The sequence below is a fragment of the Mycteria americana genome, chromosome 3 (assembly GCF_035582795.1).
Source record: "Mycteria americana isolate JAX WOST 10 ecotype Jacksonville Zoo and Gardens chromosome 3, USCA_MyAme_1.0, whole genome shotgun sequence".
Lineage (NCBI taxonomy): Eukaryota > Metazoa > Chordata > Aves > Ciconiiformes > Ciconiidae > Mycteria > Mycteria americana.
Genome location: NC_134367.1, coordinates 3,564,382 through 3,588,751, shown reverse-complemented (window position 1 = coordinate 3,588,751; position 24,370 = coordinate 3,564,382). Strand labels below are relative to the sequence as shown.

General features: G+C 47.2%; 1 protein-coding gene across 1 annotated transcript; it reads left to right on the top strand.

The window, feature by feature from the left end:
* Positions 1–24,193, top strand: LOC142407937 (XK-related protein 6). The gene is made up of 2 exons (XM_075497694.1): positions 1–153; positions 22,810–24,193. Exons 1-2 carry the CDS (start codon positions 30–32, stop codon positions 23,772–23,774), a joined length of 1,089 nt encoding a protein of 362 aa, XP_075353809.1. The 5' UTR covers positions 1–29; the 3' UTR covers positions 23,775–24,193.
* Positions 24,194–24,370: the final 177 nt, after the last annotated feature.

Here is a 24,370-nt window from a genome sequence, read left to right as displayed (position 1 = left end):
AGGAACACCAGCGGCGTTTCTACTGGGCTATGATGTACGAATATGCAGACGTAAATATGTTGCGCCTCCTGGAAACTTTCCTCGAGAGCGCCCCTCAACTGGTGCTACAGCTCTGCATAATGATCCAAAAGAACCGTGCAGAAACATTACCATGTAAGTGGCTCCCTCGTCCCCCCCTCCCCATCCTCCTGGCCTCCCCCCTCTGATCCCACGCTCAGCTGCCGATGGACGTTTTGCTAACCGTCCGCCCTACGCAACCTGGCGTGTAAGGGGCTGCCACTTGGGACAAATCTCATTCCAGCTCTGCGCTGCGTTCGCTGGGTGAAATTTCTGCTCGTTCTGCTGGGGAAAAAAACCAGTATTGGTAAAAGACGAGATTCAGCTCTTCCACACCCATGGAAATGATGGTGTTGTCAGGAGGAGGCAGGCAGCCTCTGCTGCTATGGCAAGTGTCGCCATTCATTTGCCGCCTGGCACTGGGCAAACACAATCATTCCCTGCCTCAGTTTCCCTCCTTGCATAAGTAGGATGATAAAACTGGCCAGATTCGAATTTTTGTTGTGAGGACAAACGGTTCAATGACTGTGCAATGCTCTGATGGTGTGAAGTGTAGTATAAGGGGTTTTTTTTTTTTTAGTAGCTAAATGCTGTAGGACCTTTTCTGAAGAGTGCCCAGGAATTAAGGTTTAGTCATTGGCACCATGGTTCTCAGCAAGTCGAAGAAAAGAGAGGGGGGGAGGCAGTGGAGGGGATTGTGTAGGGACAGACACGTAGTGCGGGTATCATTGCAAAGGTAGATAGATGAGCAGAGGCTTGGAAGCAACCACAGAGAAGAGGTGGCCAATTCTGATGTTCTTTGCTGCAGTCATGTCCTGGAGCATGGGGCATCCCCCCAGTCAAGAGGCATATGCCCCTGTCCCAGCCCTGGGGTGAGCAGCTCTACCGGCCCAAGGCCATGGAAATGCTGGCTGCCTAAGAGTCACCAGCTCAAGGGAGAACTGTCCTTTCCAAGCACCAACAGTGGTACCAGCTGATGAGCTGCTGGGTTATTCAGCCCCTGCTCAATCCACACACCAGGGATGACACTCGGATTATGCTTCCCAAAGACAGCCTGTTTGTGGCATGCCATTTCTGGCAGACCTGAGGAGTTTCTTGGAGCTGGGATTGGAACTTGGTGGTTCTTCAGGGTTAAATTTTGCTGGCTAGACCAAGGTCACCACTATCTAGAGCATCCGTAAGTCAGACTGCTCTCCCCTTCCTCCATACTTTAAGCATGTCCATCACAGTTGTTTATAGAGGCCTCCCTTCTCCTATTTATGCAGTATTTTTCTGAAACCTCCCATCACGAGCTCTCCAGACCTCCAAAGTGCTGACATGATGAACATGCCTTTCTACAGCTCCTGCTAGAACTGCTCATATTTGCCAGCACCCTTTTCCTGCTGCTTCCAACGCTATTAACCCTACTGAAAATGTATAAATCATAACCTAAAAGGCTTGCCAGGGCGTTATGCAGATTGTTGGACTCGCTACAGACAGCACTGGGTGAAGTTTGCCGGCCTCTGTTGTGCTGGAAGTCAGACAACACGTCCAAATAATCCCTCTAGGCTTTCAAATCGGCGGCTCTTTTAGTTCGCCACTTCCAGGCATGGCTGCCTAATCCACCAAACAAGCTGCATCATTTTCCAACTCCCCCTTCTTCAGCTATGCAGTTCCTCCGTTCCTCCACCACACCGAGCAAGCTGCGCTCTCTTCCAAGGCAGCGCACGTCCCCGCCTGCCTCCCCGAGCCCTGGAGGGCTCTTTGCCTGCCACGCTCCAGCAGCCGAGCTCCCGGGGTCCCCGGTGCACCTTCTCCCTGCCTCGCCCCCCCTCCCCGTGCCAGAGATGCAGTCGCACATCCGAGGGCTGCGTTGCTGAGCGGCGGGCGCTGCTGATGGATACGAGCAGCGGAGCTTGCTCAGCGCTCCCGACCCAGGTGCAAGGTTTCCTAGAGCTCCTCCACGCCCGTTCGGTGCTTCTGTCGTCTTCCTCCTCCCGGCCAGTACATAATTATGTAAAAGGAAATTAAATGCTGAGAGGAGCCGTTATGAAAGGGAGCGTCAAAGATTTCCCTTAAAGCAGGCAGAAACCAAAGGAAGACGGATATTGTTAGGAAGGCAGATTGTTTAAAAATCAAATCAAGTCTCTCGTGGCTCATCGTGTCTGTGTGAGCGTGGCTCGTCACATGTACAGGAAGAGGCCAGTTCTGCCTCTGAACAGGGACAGTATCAGCTGCGTCACGGAGGGACGCACGCTGGCAAAACTGCCCACAGCAGGGCTTATAAACCCAAGTACAGCCCGTGCTACTATGTCCAGACTCCAGCTATTTCCATATGGTTCACGCAGTCTCTTATGGATTACTTTAGTGCTACAACAAGGTCAATTTACCATTATATATGGCATACATCCCTCCTCCAAGTCTCAGTCCTCCCTGCTCTTAAGACTGCAATGCCAAGCCCAGTGCAGAAAGCCCAGCCAGGCTCCAGTCTTCTCCAAATGGGTCAGCTAATGTCTCCTTCTCCTATTTAAGGAATTGTAGAAAGAGAGTTACCGGAATGGCTATCAGGAAATTTTGCTTTTTTCTCCTAGTTCCCATGGGAGGGTAGCTGCTGAGGTAAGAAGAGTGAATACGCTGGAGGTCTTTACTCAAACCCAGAGCATCTCCTCCAGAGATGCATGGTGACAGAAAGGGCTGGTCTTGCCTGTTGTGGTTGCAGTGAATAGGGGAGCAGTGCGAGGACTAGTAGAAGGGGATGCAATCAGGCTAACGCTTAATTTCCTGGTTTCCATACCTATTGGGTGGGCGGAAGAAAGAAAAGCCTCACCATGCCTTGCAAAGGACCATTTTACCCTGAGAGGTACCTGTTTGAAAGGGTTGGGTGGAACCTGCATTTATTGCTCCTTCAGTGCTCCAAGAATGGACCAATTTCACCAATGGGCCACTGCTCACCCAAGAGTTAGCATCTCCTGCATGGTCTGACACCACCAGCAGCAGAAGTGCTGGAGCTGGAATTTGAGGTCAAGTCCCAGCTTCAGTAAAGCTTAGGACACCCCCCCCCCCGAGTTTTCATGAGGTCAGGATTCGTTCCTTCATCATATCCCTAGAACAAGAAGACAGACCAGATCCCAGCTTAACTGCTGTCGCCTGATGACTCGGGAAGAGCAGAAAATAGCACAGAGAGAAAAGAAGTAAGAACTCAGTGTACTCCATCGGGTGAGCAGATCTGACCTGGAAGGTGCATGCTGAGAGCCTGAGCTGGAGTACTTTGTGCTGGGACAAATGGGTCGATGTCAGCTCCTGAATATGCATGTGGAAGGAGCTGGTGTTGGTATGCAGGCCCTCTGTGAGTGATTCATCCACTCCAGCCACAGCCATGTGGGTCCAAAACAGAGTCAACAGAAGGTGAGGGAGGAAGGATGCCTCCAAAACATGGATCAGCCCACGTCCAAAGCAGCTGAAGGAGGTGAGATGAGATGCTCGCCCTCCAGCAGCGCCTTTCTCCAGGGAATCTAGACAGAATCTAGGTGATGCGTTTAGACCTGCCCTTAGGGTTAGGCAAAAGGAGGTGGTGGGACTCGGAAGAGTCCCTGTCCCTCAGTCACCTTAACTGTCTCAGAGATTTAGGAGAGGATGGGATGAAATGGTGGCCATGTCTCTCAGACTCCTGGACAGCACTGGCCAGAGGACTCCCCTGATTTAAATAACATGGCATATTTGCAGGGGGAAACGTAATATTAATGACAACAAAAAAAGCCCAGCACCTCAGATCTTCATTTCGTAATCAATCCTAGCAGATAATCCACCTCACTTCTTGCAGAATAAGCCATCCTTAACCCACTTCACCCTGCAGAGTTGCCTGTTCCTCTGCACTGAATGGAAAGCAACACATATAACCAGCTTAAAGGAAACACCCAACTTCTAGGCAGTTAATGAGGTGAGAGGGATTCCAGTTCTTCAGCATAAATCTCCTCTTAAAGAGGTTTCCTTTAACTTATTTTTTTCATGTGGCTACTTTAAGACTTAAAGAGATTTAGCTGAACCTCTAACGTCCTTCCACTCATGTCACGAGTGCTTTAGCAATGCTTTTGCTGGGAATTTGCTTGCGTGAGGCTGCAGTTTTCAGCGCAGGGTTTCCCCCCACAAAAAAGGACTGTCTATCCACCGATGCTGTGCCTGTCTCCTCCATAACCCTGCTGTTGATCTGAAAGAGATTTGCAGCGTAAGCCTTCATCATGCAAAGTCCTGTTGAAATCTCCGGGATTTTGCGAGGTGTCTGCACTCTCTGCAGCCCAGCAATAAGTAGTCTGAAGCTGCTCGTATATTTAAGAAAAAGCAACATTAGCTTCAGCCTGTCTGTGGGGTCACTTTTTTAAGCGCAGTGGTACAAATCAGGCACTAAAAGGGATTTTAAACATCTCGGCTCGAGATGTGTGTTGGCTGAAAGGTTATCCTGGTGGAGTTTGCAAATGATGTAGCCAAATTTTGTTGTCCCTCCCAAAGCAAAGTCCTATCTGTTTCATCATGTCCTCACTCTTTCTGTACCATGTCTGGAGGCCATTTATGATCAGGGCTTGTCCTTTTTTTGCAAGGGCACTCTTAAGATGCTTTCCCCTGTCGCTTAGTTTAGAAAACTTAACTGGTCTTTGTGGGGTAGAGGACGAGCAGCCGGTGTGGGTTAGCCGTTGTCCTCAGTGCCCAGAGAAGGCATTCCTCGTCGAGCTGAGTGCGTTCGGGATGAGCCAACCTCAAGTTAAACACTCCTGCGCCTGAGTGAGAGGTTTCCTGTGTGGGTGGTAATGAGTTAAGTCTCCTGTGGAGATAAATTTCTCAGTTAATTTTCCTCTGATGACAGGCTGATAGTTAACCAATAATATGCTGTGAATAATGGATATGCTGTGAACTACATACTGTCTGAAATGTCCTGTTAGATATATTCGTAGGGTAGGAAATATCCCAAGACACCACGACTTGTTGAGGAATGGTTTGAGATCTAAAAACAAGGCCATATCTAAAGGACAACAAATGAATGGATTACTTACTTGCCTGAAATCAAGCAAGGAAGGGAAGAGACCAGCATGGCTGAGTTGAGACATGCTGGTCAAACTAAAGAGCAAGAGGGGACTGCGCAGGCAGTGGAAGCAAGGACAGGTAACCTGGGAAGAGCATAGGGACGCTGCCCGCTTGTGTAGGGATGGGGTCAGGAAGGCCAAGGCGCAGCTGGAGCTGAACTTGGCAAGGGACGCAAAGAATAACAAGAAGGGCTTCTACAGGTATGTCAGCCAGAAAAGGAAAGTTAAAGAAAGCGTACCTCCACTGATGAACAAGAATGGTGACCTAGTATCAACAGATGAGGAGAAGGCTGAGGTATTCAACAACTTTTTTGTTTCAGTCTTCTCTGGCAACTGCTCTCCTCACTCCTCCCGAGTCAATGGACAACATGTTGGGGACCAGGGGGATAAAGGAAGGGAACTTCCCTTCCACTGTAAGGGAAGATCAGGTTTGTGACCACCTGAGGAACCTGAACATATATAAGTCTATGGGACCTGATGAGATGCGTCCCAGAGTCCTGAGGGAATTGGCTGATGTAGCTGCCAAGCCACTCTCCATGATATTTGAAAAGTCATGGCAGTCAGGTGAAGTCCCTGGTGACTGGAAGAAGGGAAACATTGTGCCCATTTTTAAAAAGGGTAGAAAGGATGACCCTGGGAACTACCGACCTGTAAGGCTCACCTCTGTGCCTGGGAAGATCATGGAACAGATCCTCCTAGAAGCCATGCTAGAGCACATGGAGGACAGGGAGGTGATTCAAGGCAGCCAACATGGCTTTACCAAGGGCAAGTCCTGCCTGACCAACCTAGTGGCTTTCTACAAGGGAGTTACCACATCAGTGGACAAGGGAAAAACAATGGATGTCATCTATCTGGACTTCTGTAAAGCCTTTGACATGGTCCCCCACAACATCCTTCTCTCTAAATTGGAGAGATACGGACTTGATGGATGAACTGTTCAGTGGATAAAGAACTGGTTGGATGGTCACATCCAGAGGGTAGTGGTCAATGGCTCAATGTCCAGATGGAGATCAGTGATGAGTGGTGTCCCTCAGGGGTCCGTACTGGGACCGGTGTTGTTCAATATTTTCATCAATGACATTGCCAGCGAGATCAAGTGCACCCTCAGCAAGTTTGCAGATGACACCAAGCTGAGTGGTACAGTTGATGCGCCAGAAGGACGGGATGTCATCCAGAGGGACCTCGACAAGCTGGAGATGTGGGCCTGTGTGAACCTCAGGAGGTTCAACAAGGCCAAGTGCAGGGTCCTACACCTGGGTCGGGGCAATCCTCGGTTTTAATACAGGCTGGGGGATGATGTGATCAAGAGCAGCCCTGTGGAAAAAGACTTGGGGGTACTGATGGATGAAAAGCTGGACATGAGCCAACAATGTGCTTGCAGCCCAGAAGGCCAACCGTATCCTGGGATGCATCACCCGCAGCGTGGCCAGCAGGTCGAGGGAGGTGATTCTGCCACTCTCCTCTGGTCAGACCCCACCTGCAGTACTGCGTCCAGCTCTGGGGTCCTCAGCACAAGAAGGACATGGACCTGGTGGAGCAGGTCCAGAGGAGGGCCATGAAAATGATCCAAGGGCTGGAGCACCTCTCCTACGAGGACAGGCTGAGAGAGTTGGGGTTCTTCAGCCTGGAGGAGAGAAGGCTCTGGGGACACCTTATAGCAGCCTTCCAGTACTTAAAGGGGGCCCATAGGAAAGACAGGGACAGACTTTTTAGCAAGGCCTGTTGTGACAGGACAAGGAGCAATGGTTTTAAACTAAGGGAGGGCAGATTCAGACTGGATTTAAGAAAGAAATTTTTTACAATGAGGGTGGTGAGGCACTGGCCCAGGTTGCCCAGAGAGGTAGTGGAGGCCCCATCCCTGGAAACGTTCAAGGTCAGGTTGGACGGGGCTCTGAGCAGCCTGCTCTGGTTGAAGATGTCCCTGCTCTTGCCAGGGGGGTTGGACTAGATGGCCTTTAAAGGTCCCTTCCAATCCAAAGCATTCTATGATTCTATGATTCTACTTCTTACTTAGTCCTCTTCCCACTCAGGCCCCAAAGATCAAAGTAAGCTTCTTAGCTGGGGCAACCAAATTAGAAAGGGAGCCTTCAGCCTTTAGTTGCCCATGGGTGTGATTTTCAAATGTGATCAACAGTGGCCTGAACCTAACTGAAGAGACTAAAACTCCCGTGGCTCTACTGAAAGTGGAGAAGAGACTCATTAGATTTGAAAGTTCATCCTACAAGTAGCACAGCTAACCTTGAAGGAGCACTAGAAGTTAGTGCAGGATCCTTCATGCTGGCCTGGGCCAAGCAGGTACGTCCATTGGAGAGCCCAGCAGAAATGCAGTTCTGGGGTACAAGTGGACAGGCACCAGCAATGGGCATCCATCATCACCACCGTTGCCCTGTTAGCATGGGCCTGACATGGTTTTGCCTTGGACCAGCTAACTCAGAGCCAAACAATCCCCAAGGACTGCTTGGGAGTAAACTCAGACCAGGGACCATTCCCAGCAGGCAGTTAGACATGGCCACTTTTGGATGGCAAGAGATGGAGTATGGATGGGACCAGGGTGTGCCTGCTGGTCTCAGGGGTGGAGAAAAATCCCCGCAAATACCTGGTTCTTAGTAGAGATGGAGCCACAGAGGACTATGGAGAGATGCCATGCTGGATGGAAAACGATGTGTAGGGGAAAGTGCTTGTTGTGGGGTGTTGCTGCCTGTTTTCCACAGATGTCTTTCAACTTGGGTGTAACTAAATATATACATTCCAACAGTGCTTAAATATGAATCCAAAATCACAAGTTCAAATCTCTGTGACCTCAGTACACAAAATTGTCCCCATTTGTGCAGAGTCCCATAACCAGAGTTACCCATCATAAATAAGCCGTGGTTCACCCTTTCTACACCGGCATCAGATTCCACAGGGCTCAGTACAAGAAAGACCAACGTGTCATCTACACCCTCTATTTGGGATGGGTGAGACACTGATGCAAGCCTAAGCAAAGTTCTTTTCCTCCAGAAGCAGAAATCCTCCTCCCTTTTCTGACCAGTATATTTTTCCTTAAATCCAGCAACTTAACTTCAATGTATGCCTAAAAAAGTCTTTGCCTCATAGAGTCCTCGGTAACAGGAGATGGGGTGGGTGGAAGGTCTACCAGAGTCACACTCTGGGCTTTGGCTTGGGCTGTGAGACAGATCATAAGGAAAAAAGATGCTAAAACTTTGCCCATGGTGTTGAAGACTTATTCTCTCTCCCTCTCTCTCATGCCATTCTTTGGGGAGTAAAAGAAATGGGAAACATCCATCCCCCAGCCCTGGTTCCTTGTGACAGAAGAGGCATGAGCAGAAAAGCAGTTGCTCATTGCCATGGGGACAAGGGACCCCACCAGTTGTGCGCTTGCTGGAGGGGCTTGGCAGGAAGGAACCGGGGTAATCTGCGTTGAAAGTTTGTCCTGATTCAACCACAGTTTCCCTTTAAATGTTCATCAGCAGACCAAGGAGACACCTCACAAAATGCCCAGAGAGCTCCAAACACATAAGCAGCTCGCCTGGGAGGCCACTCATATGACTCAAGTGCTTTGCCAGGCTGGGGCATATGGCTGTGTTCCTGCCTTCCCCTCCTTCTCACCAAAGCCGGATGACAGATAGCAATTTGGTGCCCTGCTTGAAATGAGTCGCTGGTCCCGGGCCAATTCCCAGCAGCATCAAAAAGCCATCTCCACAGTTGGCAGTGGGCACTGAGGACGTCTTGCTCTGGCATGCTGAGAGCAGGCCAAGCCCGAGGCATGCTGGCAGTGAGCGGCATGGGGAAAGCTTGCCCTATCATCAGCCGTATTGTCCAAGCGCACTGGGGAAGGACTGGGTCCAGCAGCCTTTGAAGCCAGTGACAGCTTTTTTTTTTTTTCCAATGGGCTTTGGAGCAAGCCCAAAGAGAGACGTCATCCCTTAGCCCATCCCCACCTGCAGCTTCTCCGTCCACCACCTTGCCATAGCTCTTGCTCTGTTATTTTGGAGTGCTGATAAAAACCCTTCTGTTCTGTATCATGTGCCACCATCACGCATATGACATGCCACAGCCAATAAAGATGAGTCACCATTCACGGGACAGCATTGGCAGGTAGCCAGCGCTGCCAATTTTAGGCTTTGTAAGACTGTGGTAATCACTGGGAGGGGGGTTACATCATCAGAGCACTACACAAGCATTAGCTCATGCTGTTCCTAGGAGCTGCAGGCTAGCTGGGAAACTGAGGCACGGAGAGAGAGGTTTGAGTAGCCTAAGGTCTTGGGGAGGATCTCTAAGCTGCAGGCTCCTGGGGAGCAAGTTCATGCCAAACAGATTCCAGGCAGGAAATTAAGGCTTTTTCAGGTACTTTTATGCGGCAGACTTTCTTGCAGACATACCTCTTGCGGCAGATTCGTGATTAGAGCATAGGAAAAGGTGGCTGCACACTGCTGTGGAATTGGCTAGTAAAATGCACGGAAATTCAACTCTTTTCATCTTCAGGTTGCTCTAGTGTGCAGCTCTGGGTTTCACCTCAGGCATCCAGGAGAGCATGCTAAGTCTGGGTAAACAGAGAGCACATAGACACCGAGATGTGCAAAAAACCTGGGGAAGATGCAGGGATGGTGCTAGGCAGGGACTTCTCTGTGTTTCTACCCCTGATGTAGATGGAGCAGTTCAGGTTGATGCAACTGGCTCAAAATCGCTGAGTATTGAAGGAAAGAACTTTCTTGTTTCAGAAACTATCAGTTGTTTTAGATGATTAGCTCGGGGTGACAGTCCTAAGTCTGGGCGTGCAGCAGATTTACTGAGTCAGCGGAAATCTGCTGAAATGACTTTTGTCCTAAGTGGCATTTGACCAACCTCATGCTCTCAGTGCCCTCAGTACGTTCACATCTTTGCACGGATGCTCACTGATGGGGGATGTCCACCAGGCACGGCTGTTTCCCTATCACAGGAGCCCGTATCTGAAATATCCTAAGGTGCAAACAGACGTTTGCAGTAGGGGAACAGATGCATGGTTTCATCTCAGCCTGTCCTTGGGAAAGGTGATGTTCATTAACCTGTTGAAGAGGCAGTCTCCACTCCATCTTGTACACACATGAACTTCTGAGAAGGCAAAAAGACCCAGAAGAGACGAGCCAACCTGAGCATGACTTAACTGGTAGATGCTGGTGTGTCATTGAGTTCTGGCCTGCTACACATCACTTAGAGCTTTGCAGAGCATACAAAGCATGGGAAGCAGAGGAAGAAACAGGTTCCTGCTGTTATCCTTGGAAATCAGTGTCCCTGGTGCCTTCAGCTACCCCACTGCGAGACAGCACCAGCTGCACCACATCCGTTTTTGTCACTTTGTCACTCCCCCTCACAGAAATGCTCTGCCAGACTCACTCTAATGATGCCAGCCCTGTGTACTCTCCAGAAGTGTTGAGATGCTCCTTCTTTTCAGGAGACCAGTCTCCTCACCTGCAATTATGCCGAGATAATTCCACCAACGGCCCCCTACACAATAACAAAGATTTACAAACCATGAAGTTAGCAAAGTGTGCACTGCTGACACGTCTCCTCTAAACACACTGAATGAAGACCTCTTACCTTGGCCAGTGAGTGTGAACCAAGTTGGGTTTCCTTCCTCTTCCCCATCAGGTCAAAAGCATTTCCAGGACTGGGATGAAGTTATTTCTCTAATGGCGTGCAAACTTTCTGTGTCCAGGCCAAACCATTAACCAGAGGTGCTTTGCAGGATCCATGTTTGGTACTGTCACAGACTGTTTGAAACATTGCCTTGATGTTGCCTCGTCTCCAAGGAACTGGCCGTGGGAGCTGTATTTATAGCAGGAAGTTCCTTCACTAAGCCCTGGCAGAAGATGTTGTTTCCCCAATCTGGTGACAAGTCTGTTGGGTTTCATCTATGCTAATAAACCGAAACACATCAGAACATGAGCACAGCCACCAGATCTTGGTCATCCACGTGGTTCAATTATCAGCACAGTCCTTGGCACATTTTTAGCTCACGGCAGCTAGCACCAACCCAAGCAATTCCCAGTCTTGGCTCAGGTGTTAGCACAAGCCAAGAACAATTCCCAACAAGCAGTCTGGATTGGGCCACCCTGTTTTGGAGGCTGAGACAGAATAATGACGTGGATGTAGCAGTCAACAGACGTTAGCATCCGCATGGATGTAGCAGTAACAGGCTCTGCTCAGTTACTGATCTCTAGGCACAGGGTCCCAGGTTCAAAAGCTGCCCCAGACCTGGGCTAGTGAAAAGAGATTCTCATGGTTACTTTCAGAAGCAGACAGCAGAACTCCTAGGGCTTTCCTTTGCAGTGCTGATTTGCTCCCCTATTTTTCAGAGTATTTTAGTCCCACTTGCGAGATTACAACAACCTTTCAACTTGTGCTAGGCAGATTTAAATTATTCTCAACGGCTGCAGTTCGCATCTGAATTAAAAAAGAATGCCAGGATAAAGATGCTGTAACAAATATCAAATGTACGGTGTTAAAATGCAAGTATATTGTATGTGTTTGTGGAGTTGTGTTGTTTCATGCCAGCTATCCCTACTCAGAACATAGAAATGGTGGGGAAAGATTTTCTTCTAAACAAAGCCATGTGTTGTTTTCCTTAGCAGAGGGGGTTTTTCCCCGTTTCAGTGCATTCTAGTAGCATCACAAGGTGTGTTTCTTTTCTAAAGGTTCCTAGCGGTAGAGTTCAAATATCATTAGGTCTGAAAAATCTCAATATAGGAGGCTCGTTCTGATCTTTGCAGAGTGTAAACTGGGAGTGACTCTGCTGGAGTCTCTGAAGAGATTCAATATACTCAAGAATCTGAGCAAAGAGTTGGCCGCTAGAAGTTGTGTCTAAAGTGTCCTTCATGAAGAACCAGCTGTTGAATGTGCAATATGATTTTTCCTCCAAGAGTAACTCCTCTTGGATTTTGCCATCTTATTCTTCCCAGTTAAAGTAATCACATTTGGGTTTATTTTTCTCCTGTTGGTCTGGGAAAGACTAGATTAAATAGCAGAGGGAAAAAAACCTAGATCTCAGCAATCAAGGACCACACAACACTGCACAGCTAACCAAGAGGCTACAAGAGAAGCCCAGTCATACTTGGGTGCCTTTAGTCTCTAGAGATCCATGGTAGATCCTTGCTAATGGTGGTGCTTAGCTCTCCATATTAACTATAAACGTAGCTTAGGTTGACTTTTTTCCCATGTTAGGTGCCTGGTAAGATTTGGAGGCCTCTGGGCCAATGCTGATGGCCATGTAGATACAAGGCTCTGCTCGGGCTACTCTGATTTCTGAACTGAGGTCAGAAGCAAATGAGCACAAGAGGAACCAGAAAGTACAACAAGAAAAAGCAATGTCAGTCTATAGAGATGACTTGTACGCGTCTCTGCTGGCCGCATTCCTTTCAGGTTGAACCAGGTTTCTGTGATAGACTCTGCTGCCCTGTAACACTGCCTACAAAGAGGGACTTTGCTCTGCATGCATAGATTTAAATCCTGTCCTTGCTGGAGGTGTTGTCGGGACATCCTGATGGAGCATTTCAAGTGAAATCTCTTGGGGTCTCTCAAGGAGTTTCAAATCCTCTTGTCTGTGGCTGTTCACTTTTGGGGATTCAGGTGGGGTTCTTTTTCAATGTTATTCTCAGACAGCAGTTAAAGGCATTCAGATTAACAGGAATTTAACTAAAGTCTTTGCAATTACAGTGATGACTGTGCAGAGGGTATCTCGCCCTGAAAGGAGTGGCAATCCATACAGCTTCTGACAAAAATAGACACGTATAAGAGTTCTTATGCTCTATTTCCAAACAACCTAAACTATGCCCAGGAAATCCTGGCTGCTGCTCTCCCAGCTCATTTCCACTGCAGAATTAGCCCAGGTGACTGGTACCCGGATAAATTTAGACCAGGCTCAGATGAGACTGTCTTTCATTCCTGTATGTGTGGCATTAGAAGACAGAGATGCACATAGTTGTTGGTTCTGAGCGTCTCTATGAACCCCAATGCAGCCCTGCCCACACGAGATTCAGCGTGCCCTTTGGAGAATGGACTGGGAAGGATGCGCTGGGGCATGGTGGGAAGATCCTGGAGATGTTGGCACTGGTATAAGATAGCCTGAGTCCTCACTGCTGGGGGTGTGGGTTACCGGGCTACGTGAACCCCACTTTAAGTGATAACAGCAGCTTTTCTAGTTGGAAACACCATCAAATGTAGCCCCACACTGACATCAAAAACACCATCAGTAATATTAGTGAGACTTCTGGTTTACTAGCCAAAAATCACAAAGGAAAGAACTGTTCTATAGTAACACCCTCAAAATAGCATCCACTGAAGTGGGACTATCTGCTTTTGGTGAGAGGGGGACAGTGAATTCTTTTCTTTACATTTTCTTAACATTTAGGGGAAGTTTCAGAATGGAAGAGCCATTTCAAAATAAATAGCTTCATGTCATAAATAATGTCATAATAATTAATGTCACTTCAAAAGGGACTCCAACGGCAAGATTGGTCTTGTTGTGTGTCCCCCCTCTCCTCTAGTCCATGATTGCCTTCAGCTTCTTTAGGACTGAAACTATTCACCAAACTCACCCCAGATTCCTGAGTAGCCTTGGACACCTGCTATGCATTGCTCCCCCTGAAAAGTGTGATTTTGAAGTTAATTTCCCTCAGATCCACCATTAGACTCCCATCAGAGACTCTGGTGGCTGGATAGACCTTCAGAAGAGGGCTTTTCTCCTTAAGGCAGGGTTTGCCTATCTAGCAACAGAGTCACGCTGGCATGTCCCTCAGACATAACTTTGAGAGCATAGCTGAGACCAGATTCCTAGAAGGATTAACCTATACTGCCAAAATATCATTTTGCTGGCAGAAAGCTGTCTACACATCTGTATTAGACCTTACCTAAGCTCTCGCTGCTATGCCTGGGCTCCCCAGAGCTGTCTGGACACAGCAGCCACCTGGGCTAATTTACTCTGCCAGAAAGCCCAGCCTGGAAAATCTGAGAATATGAGAGGCTTCATCTCCAGGAGTTGAACCATGGGTCTTCCACGTTATTTTTAAAGTGATGAAGGGCATTATGTGACCATTTTTATGATAGGCAGAGGAGTGCGCAGATTATGTCGATACGTGTAATGCAAACAGTGCTGGAGCCCAAGCGCTGGCTCTCAAGTGATTCTGTTAACATGGTCTCTGATACAGTTTTGGCCAGCTAGCCCTTCCCCAAAGCTTTCCCAGGCATGAGAAAATCAGTTCACATAGTCCAGGAACCATTCTCAAAAGGCAGATTGGATACAAGTACTGAGAGAGTTTAATAGTATGGACATGGCAGACTTTGCCAGCTGGGTTCAGGGTCAGCAAATAGTCCTGGCTCTGTTTTTCGTTTGCTAGTTTAGATGTCACCGCAGTGACCCGGGTTCTCTCAAGGCCTGGGTTCCCATGTGCCCTTCTCCTCTATACTGTTTTTTTTATGAGCCGTTATCTGGTGGCAAGCCACTATACAAGATCAAAGATCTCAGTTAGCTAAGTGAGATGAGGCTTGTTTGAAGATCTGTGCATATATAAGGACTGAGATTTCAGCTAAGTGCTGCCAGAAATGTTTCGGCTGTGGAGTGGATGTCAGCAGCTTTTTTGCCTACATAAATAGGTAAAAACTGAAGATACTTGCGGTCAGCATCCTAGGAAAGGGGCAAGGCTATTACGGAAAGCAAATAGTGGACTTACATGCCTATGAGGACTGTGTACATACACGCCTGTTGAGATCAGCCTTCTCATTGATGTAGCAGGGGGATATTGTCTTTCTTCTACCACTTTCTTGAGGATGGTGATAACTCTGTCTGTCTGTTCAGGGAAACGCAACTTGAATATGTCTTCTCACTGATCATGGCCCCCTTCTCTCATCAGGAGGGTGCTGGGGGGTTGTTTTGCCTGCTTGGCCTTCAGTGGTATAAAATCATTATGTTGCGTCACTTGAATTTGCCCACATTATGTTGGGTCTGTCAACTTCTGCTCCGCAGAAGCTGATGCTAGCTATTCTACTCATCTTGGAGGCAGGAACAAGTTTCCCCAACCCTCCTTTCTGCTCTTCTCACCTTGCTGGGACTCAGGGCTCTCCTCTGAGCTCTTGTGGGGTGTTGGTGGATGCCAAACCACTGCTACCTAGGGTACTTTTCATCTTACCCATTTCTCCTTGTTTGGTCATTTCAGTTTGATCATCCACACTCCAGGTGGAGTCAATGGAGAGACAGAGAGGCATTTCCAGAGGGCAGCTCATCCCATGTCTCAGACAGCTTTCCTTGGGTGAGATAAACACTGAGGCACATGACGCAAGGAAGATCTTCATTAAGGGTGTTTTAAAATGGGGGGGGGAAGCTTTGCCAATCCTTATGTGATGGGTGATAGCCAACATTTTCAACAGGAAATTTGACACTTAGCCGAGGGTATTCAAGGGCAATCCAAAACAGAGGGCAGATTATCCCATTTCTGCTTGGCCTGGAGTCCTTGTGCCTCCTGCAGAAGGATCAGTCGCTGGCTTGCATCCAGGAGAAGACACAAGACTAGATGGCCCCAGGGCCTGAGTTGGTTTGGCAGCTCCTGAGTTCACAGAGGAGATGAATAAGAGGAGACATGAGAGAAGCAGCCGAGATAATGAGAGCACAGATCAGATGAATGTGGCCGGTCACTTCTTCTAGCAGTAGAGAAAAAGGGGCATTCGGGAGAACTGAAAGGCAGCAGGATGAAAGGGGAGAAAAGCAAGTCCTTTTGAAACACAATCCATGGTGAACCTGTGGACCTCAGTTCCTCAAGGCAGTGCTAACGCGAAGGCTGGGGGGGAACTAAAAAGAGATCCAACATTTCTGGAGTCAGTGAGGACATCTTAATTTAGTAAAAAGAAAAGGTTTTAGGAAGCATTCATATTTCAGGACATGAGCCAGCGTTTAACTGGCAAGGGGTGGGAGGGCAGCTCCCCATGTGAGCAAGCTGTTCTGAAGTTGCCTTGCTGTGGACTTTCTCACTCTCACAATAAAGGGTTTGGGAACGTGGATATTCCTCTGGTCTAATGTGGAAGAGCCCTCCTTGTGCTAGCTTGGACATGGACTGTCCTGTATAGAAACTCAATGTCAGGAAGTCCCAGTGGGATTCAGTGGTAGAAGACCGTCTTCTCGTTGTCCAGACCTATTTGGAGATTGGTCCCTGAACTGAGTTACTTACCTTTGGTTCCTGCCTTTCCCAAAGAGTCACCAGCAGTTTTCTGTTTCTTATGGACTGATGACGCTGTGTCCTGGGGGAGTCAGGTCCTGGGGAGAACGGGGCTGTGATGCTCCTTGGAGGAAGGTCTCAGAAGAGCTCCCTAGCAAGGGAGCAGGTGCTGAGGATTTGAAACTCACCCCTTGCCCAGCAAAACCAGAGCATTTTTCATGAGAAAAGCACGAAGGACAGGACACCAGTGTAACATCTCTTCCCAGTGTCAGGCTCTGGCTTTTCATCCTTGGCCACTCCAGCTCTGAGTGGCCTACAGAGGTGTCACGTAGGAGTGAAGAGGCCATTCCTGGGTCAGACTTATAAGTGAGGTTCACCATAGGTGCAATAGTGCTTATCTGCCATAATGGACTGGTGGCACACTGGAGAAACTGGTTAAGGAAGTGTCCTAAAATCCTATGAGGAAAATGAATGGCAAAACGGTTTATGCAGCCCTTTATTATTTATGTACTGGTAATGATCCATATTTTTCCATGTTCAAAGTGAAAAACAAAGAGGGAAAATGAAGGAAAGAAGACAAAAGTCATTCCCTCCTCTGAAAGAAAAGAAAAAAGAAAGATCAAGCATCAAACTCCAGCAGGAACAAATGAAAATCAGACTTGGGTTCTGATTCTGACCCCTTTTACTCTGGCGCAAATAAATAAAAACAGATTAAAAAGTAAGGGGGAGCGACTTTCAGGCAATGTTGTTACAAAAGCAGAATCTGGCTCGATCTCTTTCGTATATAAATGCATTTTCACTCTGTGCATCCAAATGAAAGCCTGTTCCTAGATTCATACTGAGCGTCAGGGAAGAACGTGCCACCCAAGGGGGAAAACACGATAACAAGGTTCACAGCACAGAGGCCCGAGCCAGGCAGCGAGTGATGGGGAGGAACCCAGACGTGGCACTTGGCATTAAGCAAGCGCTGCCTTCGCACAGGGGTTGATGGAAGGTTTCATGTCGCACTGAATATTTGCTGTCCAGTTCACCCAGGAGAAATGTTGGTATCTCCCCATTTTGTTTTAGTAGAGTCTTCAGGAGAATTAATGTCAAAAAAGAAATAGAGCACCATTTAGGCATCGTTTTCAGGTTTAAAGGGACAGGCACCACAGTAAATACTTAGGGAATATGCTACAGTAAGTGCATTCAAATTACTTACAGCCAATAACGTGCATCTGGATTCATGATGAAAACTGTACATAGCCCTAGTGAAAAACATCTCTCCTCAGCTGAACAACACTGCGAGTAAGGGAAAAAATTGATGTATTGTTCATTTTAAATATTCATTTTTGTGTGCGTATATGATTTGTCTACAGCTTTTATTAGACTAGTTGTAAAACCATGTGTAATTGCATAGCATTAATAGTCCAGATAGACTGGGGTGGCTTTCCATGCGCTGTTTTTATTCCTGCACATATATGGGCTTTAAAAACAGCAATGGCAATTTAAGGGGAGTCATTGTTTTGAGTCTCTCTTGTGGATGTGGATTTTTCAAAGACTCTCATTATATTTCTGAGATGGCCTTTTCTTTTTCTGGGCCATCAGTAGGAACTAGAGGATGAAAGGCAAAACAGGCTGAAATTCAGCCTGTCCCTGCCAGCTTCAGCAAAGCTCCAGGACCTTCCCTTGAACTCACAGTGGTTCGTGCTCCTCTCCTCCAGTATCAGATCGCTACCTGCATTATACTCTAGTCCACTCATGTTTTCATTATCCCAAGCAATGGCTCTTGTTTCGCCTTCTCAGAGACTCTATTCCTTGGTCCGACACTCTTCGCAGAAAATTTAGCCTTTTATATAGATGCCTGATTTCCCACTGCTTTCTCACTTCTCTTCAGCATTTACTGTGGCTTAGTCTCTGTGCCACGTGTGTTTACCACTGAGGACTGTTCATTAGGTCCCCCTGAGAAAGGCAGAATTACTAACGCAAGAAGTCATCATCAAAGCAGTTCAAGATGATGGGCGAGTTCACCTCCAGATTCAGACACCTAAACAAAAGTGTCTTCGATGGAGGTGTCTCCACATGATGGGGGTGTCCAAGCTTCCCTTGTGTTCAGTGGAGATGCAGGCAATTCAGCCACAGGGTCTAAACAATGACCTTCGTACAGCTCTGGCTCCACTAGTTGTAATGACTCAGGAAACAATTTGGTTGACTTTTGCCTAGTGTCATTTGAGATGCCCCGAGTACCCTGTCTCGCTCCAGCTCCCAGCTCAAAAATGTTCTTGTCTTCTATATGTAAGTTTGTCACATCTGCCAGCTCCATGTGGAGGTCTGGAATATCCTACAGCATCTCCATCCAGCATCCAGAGTTGCTGGATTCCCATCTGTGATGGCTGCACTAAGCCTTAATTCTCCATTGAGTAAAGTAAGAGACATCACTCACCCATGGACACCCCGCGGTGAGTCTCTACAGTAGGAGCAGAATCCTGTCTGAAATGCAAGGTGCACTGCGATGTGAAAGAGATCTGTTCTCTGCTTTAGCATGGATTTTATATGAGACCTTGGATAAATCCTTCAAATCTTAGTGCTGCTTCTGTCAAATGGGGACATTAGAAAGCTCTGCCTCACCGTACTGAATGTAGGTTAGGAGATATCTCATGGTAAGGACTTCAGGGCACATTACTAATGGGATCTGAGGGACTAATTCTTGTCATGTGTCATTCAAGACACATGGGCTTGACTCCTCAATGGTGCTGACTATGGCCTGTGAGTCACTCATTGCTTCTAGCAGGGGATAGGAGGAGTTCAAGGACTGTTGTACAGCCCCGTGCAGAGAGTTTGAAGATAACCCCAGTCTATGCCAGTCTGACTTGTTATGGGCAGGTGGGATACAGATCCCACAGACGCAGCCACAGGGCTTCCAGCCCCATGGTAGGTGATGTCCTCCTGGCTTGAGAATGCCCACAGAGATGTGGCAGTGCATGGCGGGTATTTTCCTCTCCCAAGACTAAGCACAGAGTGGGAGGAGTGGGAGTGGGTTTTTTGAAGTGACTTCAGTTTTAAACCAACCCCAACCCTTTGATAAACAATCCTTGGAAGGGAGTTGAAACCCACTCATGCTAGATGAAGGTGCGTCAGTCACCATGTGCAAAAGTCAAAATCAAAATAAAAAAATAATTCCCATGTGATCCAACTTGCCAGGACTTTTTGTTCTAGTTATAATTGGAGAGACCTCTCTAGTTACTTAGAAATAAGGCCTGGAGAAGTGGAAAAGAAAGGAACAGTTTATCCCACAGTCTGTGAGAACTGTACATTGCATGAAGATGTCACAGGCTAGAGGTAACAGGGAAAGATGGGAATGAGAAACTCATGGTCAAGATGATGAAAGCCAAGGTGTGCTTTCTCATTTAGGTCTGTATGAAATAGGGAATAATTTCTGTGGCAACACAGTAAGAAGTACTGGAGAAGTCTTTATATTGCTCCATAGTTCCTCTTGATGTCCACCTACTGAACGCACCCTCCTTACACCCAGGTCCAGATCCTGCTCATCACTAGCATGCCAAAATTCTCATTCAGCAGAGTCATGAGTTTTTAAACAGTGGCAGGAATATGTCAAAATGTCTAGAGATACTTCATTCCCCCCCCCTCAGATCTTAGTGCAAATGAGGAGGCAACGAACTGTTTTGTAAGGGTAGGACTCATCCCGCCTGACTGCTGGTGATCGCAAGTCCCCACACTCCCCTGTCAAGGGATGGAGACAGACACTTTGGGAGCATGAGTCAACCCCCCTTGTCCCACACATGGATCTTAGGACAGGGTGAATCACTTTCTGGGGGTGTCTGCCTCTCTGTTGACTCGAGGAGAGGTTCAGATGACTATCAGCAGGCAAGGTATCGTGCAGTATGAGTGACTCAACACACATACTCTCGCCCGGCTCTGTGTAATTTACAGCGAAGACTGTGATTAGTGTAGGTTTCTGCACTGAAAACATTACGGTGGGAAAAGCCTTTATGTGTATACTGGGTTTTTGTTTCTGGTGTATTTTCTTCCTCTCTCTATTCTAGAATAAATGAACCCAAGAGAAACATTTTTAAGCCAGTGTGACACATCTGTCTCTTGTGGGTTCGCGCTGCTTGAGTTTCAGTATACAGGTACATCTAATGCTGTACAAGTTTCCAGCATAACAGCACTAAACTAAGGCAATACATGACATTTTTTTGCCTGCTAATCACGGAGAATTTTTAAACTGGATAGCTAGAAGATACTGCAACAAGCTGTACTTATACATACATAGCAGCACTTACCTTAAGAATTGTGTGGCATTGTTCAGCCTTCCAAAACTGGTAATTATGTCTACCAAAAATGTAACACACCTGATAGGTTAAAAATAAATCTAATCTACATCTGTTTGGGGCTGAGGCTATTAACTTTCAGAAGTTTCCATCTATTAGAGTCCCCAGGTCCTATATGCAAGTGTTTCTTATTGAGGACTTAGAACTTGGGGAAAATTGTGGTTTTCTTCAAGATGGTGGCCTAAAGCTTCCCTCGTTGATAAGGCCACTGAGCTTACTGGTTTGTGGTGTGTTGTTTTTTAAAATTCAGTCTGAAATGCTAATGCACGTGTGAGCCCAAAGGCAAGGTATTCAAAGAGCGACTTGCGAGCTGGTGAAAAGGTGTAGTTTTGGTGGACCTGCAGGCTGGGAGAATTTCAGTGAGGGGCAGAGATGGAGGTCTGCCATCCTTCCTGGCCACATTCTCCAGCACCTCTCCTCCAGGTGTAGCTAGGCTGGAGGGGGGGGAAATCTAATCCCACGGCACTGTGGGGTGGGCTCCTCAAAAAGAAGAAGATAAAGTCTCTAGAGTGAGGTCTGAAGAGCCAGTGGATCTTCCTGCCATCCCCCGTGGGAGCCAGGTCCTTGTGGGCAGAGGGAAAAGTGCAAGGAAAACAGGAGAAGAAGAAATTTAGGGTTTTCAGATATTTTAGCTTTTTAACCCTGAGCAGCTGCAGCAAGCTGCTCCTTGGGTTTTCTTAAAGTAGTAAAACCAAAATAGAGCTGGACTTGTTTTGCAGTACGTTACACATCAGAGATGGAGGGGCGTTTGTTATTGTTTGTTTTGCTTGAAACCGTTAGCATTTTTCCGCTAGATTTTATAGGTGATGCTCCCAGAGAAATCTTTGGCAAAGGCCCAATCAGTATAGCTACCAAATTATTTCGTTTCCCAAACGTGGTTCTTAGCCCCTCATCTGCTCCCTCACCTGCAGAGCAGTTGTCCAGTGAGCAGCAGCGGGAGCAAAGGAATGAGATGCCAGTGGCCTTTTCTTTTCCCAGGAATCTGTCAATTAATTTTTACTATGCTGCTTTGCTCAATGAGTTGTTCAATTTACCCTTGCGATAATCAATGGTATTGTATTTTTAAAAGCTCCTGAAGTGTGACGGGGCACTATTTTATCCATTGGAGCAAATAAATAGTTTAAGTGTTTGTTGTGATGGGGAATAAGATCAGGCCCCTTTGGAATATCATGGGTTGCCCGCCCCATGCCAGGGTGCAGGGGGATGAGTTGGGAACCAAGGGTAAGCCCAGCAGGCAATGCCCTCGCTGATGGGAGCAGTGCCGCAGGGTCTGAGCGCACTAGGCAGAGCTGCGTGCTGGTAATGGCTCCCTCAACAGTCCCAGGCAAGGCAAGGGGATAGACCACATCCAAGGTCTCTTCAGGGGGGTCCCATCAGGAGCAGAATGAGATAGGGCTGGAGACAGGGCTGGAGACATGACTGCAACTTGGATCTGTGGTCCATCCAGGAGACAGAGCTGGAGATAAGATACCTCCAATATAGGTCTTCAGTCCATCCCGGAAATAGGGCAGGGGAGTTGCTGAAGGGATCAGAGTCTTTGTTTTGGGACCGTTTGGAGGGTATTGATGAGTCTTGATGTTCCCTATATTTCTATATTCATCTCCATGGGACCACAGGCTGACAAAAAACCTGACCAACTGCCTATTTTCCCAAAGGCGAATGTAAACGGGGATTCCTGATGAAGGCAGAATCAAGTACAAGTCAATATGAATGTTGCTTGTATGAAAGTGTTTTAGAGTAAAAAAGATCCATGCAGTGGCAAGGAACATAGATGTCCTGCTCTTGCTATGGTGCACTGCGAGATGGACCCCTTTCTACAGAAAGTAACCTTCATGCTTGGGCTGCAGCATTTAGATGGGATCTGGATTTCAAATTCTCAAATGTGGATCTAATCAGGAGAGGACAGAGGCTGTTCCCTGTAAGAAGAGCAGAGCTGGGGTGAGGTGGCAGAGCCAACAGCTCAGAAATACAAGCATAATGTGCTGTGTCACAGAACTCCTGCATACAGCATAATTTCCAATTCCCACGCTGATATTTCTGTATTTGTCTCCTCTAGACTGTAAGGACAACCAGACGTGAGTTGAACCTTTGGGCTACTGAGACTGCCCCAGATGCAATAATTTAGTGAGCAGATGATGTTTTCAACCAAACCTCCTGTCTAACTCAGTGGATCTGTGTGTCTTCCGGCAGGTGTGTCCTCTGTGGCCTCCCTGATGTCCCTGGCTTGGGTGCTAGCCTCCTATCACAAGCTTCTTCGGGACTCTAGGGACGACAAGAAGAGTATGAGCTACAGAGGGGCCCTCATCCATGTCTTCTGGCGCCTCTTCACCATCTCATCCCGAGTTATTTCTTTTGCTCTCTTTGCTTCCATCTTCCAGCTCTACTTTGGGATCTTTGTAGTGGTCCATTGGTGTGCCATGGCTTTCTGGATCATCCATGGTGGGACAGATTTCTGCATGTCTAAGTGGGAGGAGATCCTCTTCAACATGGTGGTAGGGATTGTGTACATTTTCTGCTGGTTTAATGTCAAGGAAGGGCGGACTCGATACAGAATGTTTGCGTATTACACGGTAGTCCTGACAGAGAACGCTGCCTTGACGCTCCTTTGGTATTTTTACAGAGATCCTGAAACTACTGACTCATATGCCGTGCCAGCACTGTGTTGTGTCTTTCTTAGCTTTGCTGCTGGGATAGCTTTGATGCTGTTATATTATGGTGTGCTGCATCCCATGGGGCCAAGAGCTAAGATCTTTGCCAGCTCCTGTTGCGCCGAGCTGCTCTGGGGCATTCCTTTGCCCCCCGATGTTGAGCCCATGGCACCCCAAACCCCTGGGTACCGGGGGGCCCAGGCTACGCCCACCAGAGCGGTCACGGAGCAACAGGAGGAACTCACAGCTGACACTTGCTTGCCCGTTTTCCAGGTGAGAGCAATGGTACCACCTACTCCATCTGGGCGACCCTACCCCCCCGAGGGGCCTCTCATTAAGATTGACATCCCAAGAAAAAGATACCCTGCATGGGATGCTCATTTTGTAGACAGGAGGTTAAGAAGAACTATCAACATCCTCCAGTATGTCACCCCCACAGCTGTAGGTATTAGGTATAGAGATGGACCTCTCTTATATGAGTTGCTACAATATGAATCTTCACTTTAAAAGCTCCTTAAAGCAAAAGTAAAAGAGGGGACCTTATTTTTGTTTACGGTAAACACAGATCATGAAACAAACACAAACCTTCAGATAAGCTTTCTTTCTGGTTGCTGTATGTATAAAAAAAAAAAAAAAGATATTCTCTATGTTTTGTAAGTAAAAACAAAAAGAAAAACTTTTCTTTTGTTTTTTACACACAAGAAACAGTATTTCAACTTCCACACCTAGGATTCACAGGTGGAGAAGGAGGCATCTCCACATCAGTTTTATACCGTACACCAAGTGTAGAACATTATTTATGGGATTGGTGCTGATTGAAAAATAAAAAAAACAAACAAACAAACCTACAACTGCCTTATGCCCTTAGGTGCTGAGTTTCATTAAGTACTGTCACCTTTCTCATGCAAAACTCTTTGATGATTATATGCCAGGAAAAAAAACAACCAACTGAAATACAAACCTTAAAATTTAAAAAAAAAAAAAAAAAAAAAAAAGAAAAGAAAAAATAAACAACAACAACAAAAAGAGAGAAATGTAAGAAACAAAAATCTTGTTGCTCTTATTGGATTTAGCAGAAAAAAACCAAATGTCTAAAGATAAGA